Source organism: Schistocerca nitens, chromosome 1 (genome assembly GCF_023898315.1).
Source record: "Schistocerca nitens isolate TAMUIC-IGC-003100 chromosome 1, iqSchNite1.1, whole genome shotgun sequence".
Classification (NCBI taxonomy): Eukaryota; Metazoa; Arthropoda; class Insecta; order Orthoptera; family Acrididae; genus Schistocerca; species Schistocerca nitens.
In genome coordinates, this window is record NC_064614.1 from 355,043,776 (window position 1) to 355,055,870 (window position 12,095).

Consider the following 12,095-nt stretch of genomic DNA (forward strand, 5'->3'; position numbering starts at 1 on the left):
TTCATACAAAGCCTCCCATCTATATAACATCTCATCTCATCGAAGGTATAAAATACTCTATACAAAATAGGAAAGCTATTCACTATGGTACAACAATTGTTAGGCTAGTCACATCTTATATTCTCCATAAATATAATAATCTGTTCAGTTTATTTTGTCTAGATATGACTTTTTTCGGTGATTTTCTTAAGCTGTTCTCTATTTTATAGTCATACTCTGTTTTCTAAGCAATAAGACACCAGGATACTTCTAGATATTAAAGGGTAGATGACAGAATAGTTTAAGATTTTAAAGGCATTTGGTGCAGGAAGACTATTTTGGTAGAAACACCAAAAACAACTCTGGATTCGACGATTGTCACTCTGCCCATTAACTCATGTTCCTGGGGGATAGATGACTCCGCCTGGGTCCCATGGATCTGATATTAACTTTTCTTGTGCACTGGCAGACCAGTAATTTTCTTTAAATTTCTTTTGAAAGTCCTCCCAAGAGGAAAAATTCTCAATATTTACTGTGCCCCATTCAAAGGCATCCCCTAGAAGGTACCCCATAGCAAATTCAATTTTCTTAGTATCTTCCCAGATTGGTTGAACCTTTTTAAGAAATGGATTGGATGTACATCTCCGTCCGACTCAAATTTAGGGAATTTTCTAGGTAACACTGAATTAGCCCCCTTGTAAAACAGTCACAGCTTCACTTGTTAACACCACATTAGGTGACGTTACCCTTTTTTCTACTTTATCTTGAATAAGCTTAAGTTCTCTCCATAGGTCTTCTATACCCTTTCTGGTATCATTACGTTCAGAAGAAGGAATAGGTGATACATTTCCAGATGTTATTCTCTCATTAACTTTTTGATCTATAATTTCTTCAAATTGTTCCTCCAAACTACTTACTGCATTAGTCTCTCTTTGAAATTTCTTTCTGCATTATCTACTCTTGTACTAACACCTATAATTTGCAATTCAATAATCGGTATTAATTCATTATTCTTATCTACATTCTCTTTCAAAGTATTCAATACCTGCTTTACAGCATTAAACGTAACATTGCACACATTTTCAAAAGATTCCAACTTTTCATTAATTTTGGATTCCACATTATTACATCTGTTGTTATTCATTGGTTTAAAAGAGGGAGGAAGGAACCAAACTATGAGGTCATCAGTCCCTTGTTCCTAATAAATCAATGCTGCAAGTGTGAGATTAAAATGAACGAGACATAACACAAAATGGAAAATGGAAAGAAAGGAAGGTAAGGAAAACTACAAGAACAAAGGAAATGCAACAAATCCTAAAAGGGAAATAAAGAGGACAAGAAAACAACAGAGCAGTTAGAAACATAAGAGTAAAACAAGACAGCAGATTACAGTGGCTGGCCAGCCATGAGAATAAGAAGAAGCCAGCCACTCTGCAACACATTAAAACAGCCACCCTAAAAGCACAAGGGTGGAGGACACAGAGGGACAAAGAACACACACTAAAACCTACATAGAAGTATAATATCCACTCTCACAGATATAACTTAAAACTAAAGCTGCTGTGGAGGCATTGTTGCCCAACAACAAAGGTAGGGAGCTGGGAAAATTAAAAATCTGCCAAAGAGCAGCTAAAAGTGGGCAGTCCAGCAAGAGCAGGATGACTGTCATTTGGGAGTCACAGCGACACAGACGTGGATCCTCACGATTGAATAGGTGACCATGCATTAGCCACGTATGGCCAATGCAGAGCCGGCAGAGGACAACCGATTCCCTGTGAGGACCGCATGGAAGACTTTCACACATTCATCATCTTCTTCTTAATGATATGAAACTTCTTGTGCATACTGTTATGCCACTCCATCTCCCAAAGCTGGAAAACCCTGCAGTGTAAGGCAGAATGCAGGTCAGTTTCGGAGATGCCCCTCTCCAGAAGTGGTTTCCACATCGCCTGTTTGGCCAGCCTGTCGGCAAGTTCAGTTGCCTGGTATTCAGAGGTGTCCTGGGGTCCACACAAACACCACTGGACGACGGGGCCATTCCAGAGCATAGGAGGACTCGTGGATGGATACTACCAGAGGATGGCAAGGATAGCACTGGTCAATAACTTGTAGGCTGCTCAGTGCGTCAGTACACAGCAGAAATGAAGTGCCAGGGCATGAGTGAATGTGCTCAATAGCACGAGATATGGCTGCCAGCTCTGTAGTGAAAACACTGGAGCCATCTGACAAGGAGCGCTGTTGAATATATCCTCCACGAACATATGCAAAGCCTACGTGGCCACCAGTCATCGAGCTGTTGGTGTAAACCACTTCAGAGCCCTGAAACATGTTAAGAATCTAGAGGAAGGGACAGCAGAGAGCCACAGGGTTAACAAAGTCCTTAGGGCCACATGGAAGGTCCAGACAAAGCGGCAGCCGATGCACACACCATGGAGGTGTACGTGATTGGACTGCAAGTAGAGGTGGTAAAGGGAAGGACTTCAGTTCGGAGAGAAGGGGCCGCACACGAATGGCAATCGTTAGCCCCGACCTCAGCTGCCGAAGTGGGAGATGGACTGCCGCGGGCCGGAAAAGGAGACTAATTTGGATGCACAGGAGAACTACAAATGTGTGCAATGTAACTGGCGAGCAGTTGTGCACATCTGATCTGCAATGGAGGGACTCCAGCCTGCACCAGTATGCTTGTCACCGGACTCGTCGTAAAAGTTCCTGTCTAGTCGAACCCCGCAGTGGTGCACAGGGTCAAGTAAATGCAATGCTGAGGGCGCTGCCAAATCATAAACCACACTCCCATAGTCAATTCAGGATTGGACAAGGGCTCTGTAGAGCCACAGCAGCATAGAGCGATCTGCACCCAAACTAGTATTGCCAGCACTTCTGCTTAAGCTGACAAAGACGAGGAAGCCAAGTCAATTGAGGGTTGAAAATCAGTCCTAAGAATCAATATATTCCCACACAGTGAGTGTATCATCATGAAGGTAAAGTTCTGGGTCAAGATGAATGGTACAACACTGACAGAAGTGCATGACACACAACTTTGCCCTTGAAAACTGGAAGCCGTGGGCTACAGCCGATGACTGCATCTTGTGGATGGCTCCCTGTAGGTGACATTCAGCAACACCAGTACTGGAGCAGCAGTACAAAATGCAGAAGTCGTCTGCATACAGAGAATGTGTTACGGAGGTCCAGATAGCTGCTGCTACACCATTAATGGCCACTAAAAATAGAGAGAGACTCAATACAGATACCTGTGAGACTCCCTTCTCCTGGATATGGATGGAACTATGGGAGGCACCAACTTGGACACAGAAAGTATGGAGCGACAGGAACTTTTGGATAAAAATCTAGAGCAGGCTCTGGAGACCCCACCCATACAATGTGGCAAGGATATGATGTCAGATTGTGTTGTATGCTTTATGTAAGTCAAAAAAGATAGCAGCCAGGTGTTGCTGTCTGGAAAGGGCTGTTCAGATGGCAGACTCAAGGGACAAGATTATCAGGGCTAGAACAACTCTGGTAGAAGCTGCCCTGACATGGAGCCAGTAGGCCATGCAACTTCAGGACCCAACCCAACTGCCGACACTGTATGTTCCAGCAGCATACAAAGCACATTGGTGAGGCTGGTGGACTGATAGCTATCCACATCAAACGGGTTTTTACTGGGTTTGAGCACCAGAATGATGGTGCTCTCCTGCCATTGTGATGGGAAGATGCTATCGTACCAGATCCGGTTGAAGATGACAAGGAGATGTTGCTTGTAGTCAGATGAGAGGTGTTTAATCATCTGGCTGTGGATCCAATCAGGCCCAGGAGTTCTGTCGGGCAATGTGCAAGGGCACTGAAGAGCTCCCACTCTGTAAATGGGGTGTTCTAGGATCCACTGTGGTGTGTAGTGAAAGAGGATGTTCCCTTCCAGCCACTGTTTGAGAGTGCAAAAAGCTGGGAGGTAATTCTATCATGCAGAGGCTGGAGGAAAGTTCTCAGCAGAGTGCTTGGCAATCTTGTTTGCATCGGTAGAGAGTACGCCATTTGTGGTAACACCAGGAACACCTGTTGGGGTCTGGTATCCAAAAACACGTCTGATCTTTGCCCAGACTTGGGAAAGTGACATATGGCACCCAATGGGTGACACTTACCTCTCCCAACACTCCTACTTCTGTCGTTTTATAAGCTTGCAAACACGGGCATGGAGCCATTTGAAGGCCACGAGATGCTCCAGGGAAGGGTGCCGCTTATGCCGCTGTAGAGCTTGCCAACATTCGTTAATTGCTTCAGCGACTTCCGGTGACCACCAAGGGACTGCCTTATGTCTCAGGCACCCTAAAGAGTGAGGGATCGCGTTTTATGCAGCAGACAATTGTTGTCACCTGCTCAACCATCACATCGATGTTACCATGTGGGGGAGATTCAGCAGTGACAGCAGAGGTGATAGTTTCCCAGTCCACCTTGTTTAAAGACCATCTGGGCAGGTGTCCGTGGGCCTGACGCTGGGGCAGTGACATGAAGATGGGGAAGTGGTCACTACCACACAGGCCATCATGTGCTCTCCAGTGAATAGATGGGATAAGTCTTGGCTGCAAATTGATAAATCAATGGCCGAGTAACTACCAGGAGCCACATTGAAATGTGTGGCGGCCCCAGTATTGAAGAGGCAGCTTTGGAACTGAGGAAGTTTCGACATCTCTGCCTCGGTCAGTAAGCACAGTGCCACCTCAACGGGTTATGGGTGTTGAAATCTCCCAGAAGTAGGAGAGGTTTAAGGAGTGGATCAATCAGTGCATCTGTTCTATCAAAAGGCTTAACCTTTAGCCCCATGCCTAAATTCAACCACACTGCCCTGGTTAAAGATCTCCTCTCATTCACCCGGAACCTCAACTGGAAATATCACTTCACTACCCAAACACAGCCCCCAAATACTAGGCCCAGTGTTGAACCCTGTCTAGAACAGTTCTGACCACCTTCTCAAAGGGATCCTCCTCCCCTCCCCCAAAACCATCCCTTGCAGACATTTCAGGAATTCCTCACATCCAGTGTTGCCTCCCAGTCCTCCTTGAACATCCCGACAACCCCCAACATCACCCCAGCTGAATCCCATGCCATTAAGGAGCTGAAATCAGACCATTCTTGTCATCATCCTGGCAGATAAAGGCTCCACAACTGTGGTACTTGACCTTGTGGAGTATGTGGCAGAAGGACTGCATCAACTATCTGACACCTCAACCTACAAAGCTGTTACCCAGGATCCCATTCCCTCCATCCAGACTGAGCTGCAGAAAATCATAAAAATCCAAGGTCCCTCACAAGGCCTCACAATGGCTTCCATAGACTTACTCACTCCACCTGAGCCACGTACCCCTACCTTCTACCTATTACCCAAAATCCACAAAGAGAACCATCCTGGCCATCCCATTGAAGCAGGCTTCAAAGCCCCAACAGAACATATCTCAGCTCTGGTAGACCAACACCTCCAACCTATCACCCGCAGACTCCCATCCTACATCAAAGACGCAAACCACTTTCTAGAACGCCTCAAATACATTCCCACTCCTCTCCCACCTGAAACCTTTGTCACCATAGATGCTACATCCCTTTACACAAACATCCCACATACCCATGGTCTCTGCCCTTGAGCACTACCTCTCCCAACGCCCACCCGAAGATCTTCCAAAAACCTCGTTCCCTATCACACTTACCAACTTCATCCTCACCCATAATTACTTCACTTTTGAAGGCCAGACCTACAAACAAATCAGGGAAACGGCCTTGGGAACCAGGATGGCTCCGTCCTATGCCAACCTCTTCATGGGCCGCATGGAGGAGGCTTTCCTGAAGACCCAACAGTTGCTTCCCCTGGCCTGGTATAAGTTTATAGATGACATCTTTGTGGTCTGGACTCATGGTGAAGAAACACTCCTTAATTTCCTCCATAACCTCAACTCCTTTTTGAATCTGAATTTCACCTGGTCCTTCTCCAAAACCCAAGCCACCTTACTGGATGTTTACCATCTTGTTGTAGCTCACATCCACACCTCTGTCCATATGAAACCCACAAACAAACAACAGTACCTTCACTTTGATAGCTGCCATCCATTCCACATCAAACACTCCCTTCCCTACAGCCTAGGTATTTGTGGCAAACGTATCTGCTCCAGTGACGAATCCCTCAACAATTACACCAATAACCTGACCAGTGCTTTCCTCTCCCGCAACTATCCTGCAGACCTTGTCCACAAACAGATCTCCCGAGCAATACATTCCTCCCCATCCAACAACAATGTTCCTACCCCCAGACCACACAGAAGCATCCCCCTTGTCACCCAATATTATCCTGGCCTCGAATACATCAAAAATTACTCCACCAGGGATATGACTTTCTCAAGTCAACCCCTGAAATGAGATCATCCCTTGACAAAATTCTCCCCACACCACCCAGAGTTGTCTTTCGTCGCCCCCCTAACCTCTGTAACATCCTTGTTAAACTCTACAATATTCCCAGGCTACCTTCTCTACCCAGCGGTTCTTACCCCTGTAACCGACCCCGCTGCAAAACCTGCCCCATGCATCCTCCTCCCTCCCTTCCCCCCCCCCCCCTACAACCACCTACTCCAGCCCCGCTACTGGTAAAACATACACAATTCAAGGCAGGGCCACGTGTGAAACTACACATGTCATTTATCAGCTGACATGCCTGCACTGCACAGCCTTTTACATCGGTATGACAACTAAACTGGCCGAGCGCATGAACTGTCCGCCTAGGAGATGTCCAATACCCAGTAGCGGAGCATGCCCTCCAGCATAATTCTGGGGACCTAGGAACCTGCTACACCATATGTGCCATTTGGCTTCTCCCACCCAACACCAGTCCCTCTGAACTGCGGAGATGGGAACTTGCACTCCAACACATCCTTTCATCCCGCCATCCCCCTGGACTCCTGGACTAAACCTACGTTAAACAACCTCACTCCCATTTACTCTTCAGTCTTCTCCTCTTTCCCTTTCCTCTTTAGCCATTCACGCATCTTTTCATCCTACATAGTTGTGTTTATCTTTATACTATATACCTCTTTACTTCTGTATGCATCCTCTTTGGTTTGAAGCTGGCACAGTACTTACAGTAGAATATCTTTGGCTTCCCTCTGACAACCATGCCTCCATCCTTGCTACCCTCCCCGTTTTCCTTTCCCTGTTGCTTCATAACCTGGGTTGTGAGTAACTGAATCCACTTTCCCTTCTTCCCTTTCTTTCCCCTCTCTCCTCCCTGATGAAGGAACACATGTTCCAAAAGCTAGGAACGTAAATTTTCGGTTCTGTTTTTTGTGTATTTATTGGCTGTACTGAGCTGAGGTAAGTACTGGCCAGCCCCTCTATCTCTTTGTTAGTATTTATTTCACATATTTATATGAGATTTTCCATTAATCATTTGAAACTTGGAAATTGTCATTCTGTTTCTAAGGTCAGTAAACATTTGATTTACATGAATGGTCAAGGATTAGTCAATTCATTCTTTAAATCTATTTTTAAATTCTCTACTCTAGTATTTAAGGCATCAAATTCAGTCTCAAGAGCACCCATGCCTTCGCATAGATTACTAAATTCTTTGCTTTGCGAGTCGACTTTAGCATTTAGCAAACTTAGATTTGTCACTTGATTATTTAAAGTTTCACTCTGGGTATTTAATTGTGAGTCTGATTTTAATTTAAGACTGAGCATTTAAAGCTTCACTCTAGATATTTAATTGAGAACTGAGAATTGATAACTTAGAGTTGCACTCTAAGCTTTGTTTACTTTTACCAACTGAGCCCAGTCAGGTGTTTCTTTACTAACTCTCATAGCCATAGTCGGTTCTTGTGTCTCCTCAACTTCTTGTATATTGTCCATGTTCTATATGATTTAGCCCTAGTAAGCATTTAAAACTAACTTTAAATACTATAATTACACAATGAAAGTTCACTCAACAGCATGTACCACTTCGTACTAAAGTGATGAAGTTTTGTTTCACACTCACCCAGCGTAGAAGGTGTGTTGCGTAGGTGAGCAGATGTAGAGGCAGGTCAGCACTGGTGAACAGCAGCTGGTGCCAGCGATGTCAGATGTAGGTTGGTTTCTGCATCTGCATCCGCACCATGTGTGTGAGAGCTGTTTACTCCACACATTAGATCATCTTGGTTGAAGTGTTTTACACATATTTCTTCTTAGACAAATGTGTGTAAATCATCTTTGCTGTTCTATAGCTGTGAATTTTCATGTCTTCACTATTTTTCATTCAAATTTTGCTTCACTGGTTCACTGAACATATTCCAATGTCTCAGAGTAAATCCCTTGTGTTATGTTTGGTTGCTAGGGCAACACAACTGCTTCTCCACGTTTTTGACTTAAAATTCCCGTTTTCTCAGGTCCTTTCACACAGATCGCCATGTTATAACATTTTTGACGGCAATTTAAAGCGAGAAGTAGACGTACAAACATCTCACTTCTGTTATACGAGGTGACTTACTTGAGATTCACAGCCGATCTTTGCTGGCTAGCTGGCTGCTGGGAAACTCTTGACTGTCTCTGTAGAATGATGCTAGGTACAGGAATATTTAAGCATCTCTCTCTACTTGTGAAATAAGTAGATACATGAACTTTACTTTTCGTTAACCAACGGCGTATTTGAACTCCATGCAGAATAAAATTCTCACTTTCCACATACATATACAACTCCCAGTAAGTCACTCCGTCCAACACCAGAAACAAATTTAATCACGTTTATAAAAAGAGTTGGCTTAATAACCGTAACTACTTCACAGTCCACATCTCGTGGTCTTGTGATAGCTTTCTCGCTTCCCACTTACAGGGTCCCGGGCTCTGATTCCCGGCAGGGTCAGGGATTTTCCCTGCCTCGAGATGCCTGTCTTCATCATCCTTTATCCCCATTATGGTTGGAGGAAGGTAATGGCAAACCACCTTTGCTAGGATCTTGCCTAGTCGGCGGTGCAGGTCTCCCAATCTTCCTCTGCGCTCCTCTGAGTTTGGGACCTCATCTACTTCACATGAATCTTAAAAATGTCTTGCATCCACCAATGCTGTATTAAGAGTTTACAAGATTACTTTTTCAACTATCCTTGTTTCACATAACAATAGTCAATGACAATAGGCACAGAGCTGCATAAAAACTCCATGGTTCTTCCTCTTAAACATCTATGGATTGCCTGACTAGTACTTGGTGCCATTTGACCGCCACATCTACTTTCTTCTGACAACTGACTTTAAACCTGCACACACAAACGTGTGATGCATAATAGGTAGTATTTTACCATCCCACACTCTTATCTAGAATATCGTGTGTTCGAGATGGTGAAAGGCCGAGTGGTTCTAGAATTTACACAGAAATTCTCAAATCACTACAAGCTCCCCTTAATGTGGATAAAAGTAAGAATTCATAGCAAAGAGAAAGAATCTAATAGCATCTGATTATACAATTAGTAATCAACACTTTCACCATTTCAACTCGTGCAAATATTTAGGGGCAACTACATGGAAAGAAATAATATTAAATGGGATTGTCAAATGAAATCAGCACTAGGGAAAAAAACTGGAGATTTAGATTTGTTTTAAGTATTCTAAGAAAATCTAAAGCACCTGTAAAGGCTTTTGCATACAAGGCTAGTATTGTTCCAGTGTTTGAATTCATTTGATATCTTCACATATACTTCAAAATAACTTCAGATACACCCATCTAGAATCAAAACAGGTCAGTTTTGCCCATATTGAAGGGTAACATGAATTATCCAACCACAATATTATTGCACTTAGCATCCCATGGCCATTATTGAAAACATGCAGTGACATGACAGTAAACGAGTATAGTGGTTACTAAGGAAAACTCGTCAAACTTAATGATTTCAAGACAGTTGTACATTTACTATCAGATTGGTTCAGTGTGCCACAGTGAAACATCATGATAAAAACTCACGATAAACTGACTGAAGCATCCTCACTCTCAGCTGCAATAGTATTGTGGTTGGTCGATACTTTGGGAACTCCAATGGAAATTCTTGTATTGAAGTCTAAGGTCCCAGAAAAAAAACTTTCAGACAAATTTAGAGAAGCTGTACTTCAAGAATGATCTTTTGTTGTCACTAACATATGTATCACAAATAAGAATAAGATACTGACAAAATATATGAAAAGGAAGAAAATTGCAAATACTGGCACAAATACTGGCGCAAATACTCTTAAAATTCTTGGAATCTCTAAAGACATTCTCCCAATTTAATTTCATATTGTCCTACTCTGAATCCCATGCCACTTTCCTTCATGTTGGCCTCCCATCCTTTCCATGTCAAACATTCCCTCCCAAACAGCATTGTCATTCAAGGCACACACACTTCAGATCCAGACACTTTAGAACAATATACCACCTTTCTTACCTCAGCCTTCACTGGATGTAATCACACCACCAGCCTAATTCAAAAGAAGGTTTCCCAGGTCATCACGTTCATTCTTTGTACTGCTGAATCTTCCAAAAAACAACTTAGGGGGAACCCCTTTTGTCCCTCAGTATTATCCTGAACTTTAATGTAGTAATCAGCTACTTCAATAAGGCCATAATTTCTTAAAATCTGTTCTGTCCTAAATTTTAGTAACCACAACTAGGCCAGCATTTTGTTTACCTCACAATCTCTTCAATATCCTTGTCAGATCCTATACTGCTCCTGCAGTCACTATCCTACCCCAAGGCTCCTACCCCTGTGACTTTTCCCAATGTAAGATTTGCCCCTATCCACACTCCTACCACCACCTATACCAGCCTTTTAACTGGCAAAAGGGGTACTATCAAAGGTAGAGCCACCTGTGGAATGACATGTCATATACAACACTATTCCACCTTTTACATCAGCATGACAAACACACAACACTATTCCATCTTTTACATCAGCTTGATGAACTCCAATTTATCAGTTAGGATGTGTGGGCTGTGTAGAGGATTTATACTGGCAATATGAAGTATCTTGTTGCAGTGCATACTCTACAACATGCAGTCATGTTTCACAACACATGCCAACTGGATTCTTCCCCCAGACACCAGTTTTTCAGAACTCTGTAGGTGAGAACTGGCATTACAAAGTGTTGCCGTTTCTCACCACCCAACTGGTCTTAATTTCTTTGGTTTCAGCATTTCTTTATAGGAGCTGCTCCTTTCTTCACAACCTTTTAGTTTCCTGTATCTTTCATTTCCTGCCCATATATTTCCCCCTTTCCCCCACCCACCTCAACCAAATACAATGCACTTATCTTTCCACTCTTATTAAATCTTCAGTAGTAACCTGTCTTGTTATTATACTATCTTCCACCTTTAAACTCTCAGGTTTTCAAATCGTGTCCAGTGCAGTCCCCAACAATCAGTCTTCCCTTCTCATTCCACATGATAAGTTCTGGTCAACTTTTCTGAACTCTACCTCATTTCCTAAATCTCTCCAGCCATTTTCCTTCACACCTCTTCCTTCTTTAATCATCCTGCCAAGAGGAGTCACCAGCTCAAAGCTTGCAAATTTAAATACCTTTATATATCTGTTATACTGCCATTGCTTAATGAGTAGATTTATCTATCCAGTTTCACTACTTGGTAAGCTGGGAAGCACTTGTCACTGAACAACCATCATACATACATTCTTCCCAAACCCTTCTGTGTTTTAATAAGATTTCAATATTATTTGTACTTTTAATTTGATTGGATTTTTCTAGCAAGACCATTTCTGTAAACCATCAGATGCAGTAACAACTATTTTCCTTCCACTACGTATACACTACTTACTGGCTAACAGTTACATTGGGTCAGCACTTAGTGAAAATATACCATACCAACATATTTAAGCTTCCTGCTATGAGAAAGTTATTACCTCTCACACAACTGAAATCCAGCTGTTTTGCATAGGACTTTGCACAACGGTTGGATATTCCTGTTTGCTGTACTGAAGTAACACACTGGATATTCCACTCCTGAAGATATCAGTTGTGGAACAATATGTGCAGTGTTATCAGCATCATGTAAACTTTTAAGTACAGATGATACCTGTAAAATATTTCAGTCTATAACAACAACAAAAACGACACCACCAAAAATTAAAAGTGAT

The 12,095-nt window shown here is 43.0% G+C and overlaps 1 protein-coding gene across 1 annotated transcript in view; it reads right to left on the reverse strand.

The window, feature by feature from the left end:
• Positions 1-12,095, reverse strand: part of LOC126248793 (uncharacterized) — a 189,537-nt gene that overhangs the window by 129,900 nt on the left and 47,542 nt on the right. Inside the window, exon 2 of the mRNA XM_049950184.1 lies at positions 11,862-12,034. Within this exon, the coding sequence (XP_049806141.1) occupies positions 11,862-12,034 (173 nt within the window). The remainder of the gene's footprint in view (positions 1-11,861; positions 12,035-12,095) is intronic.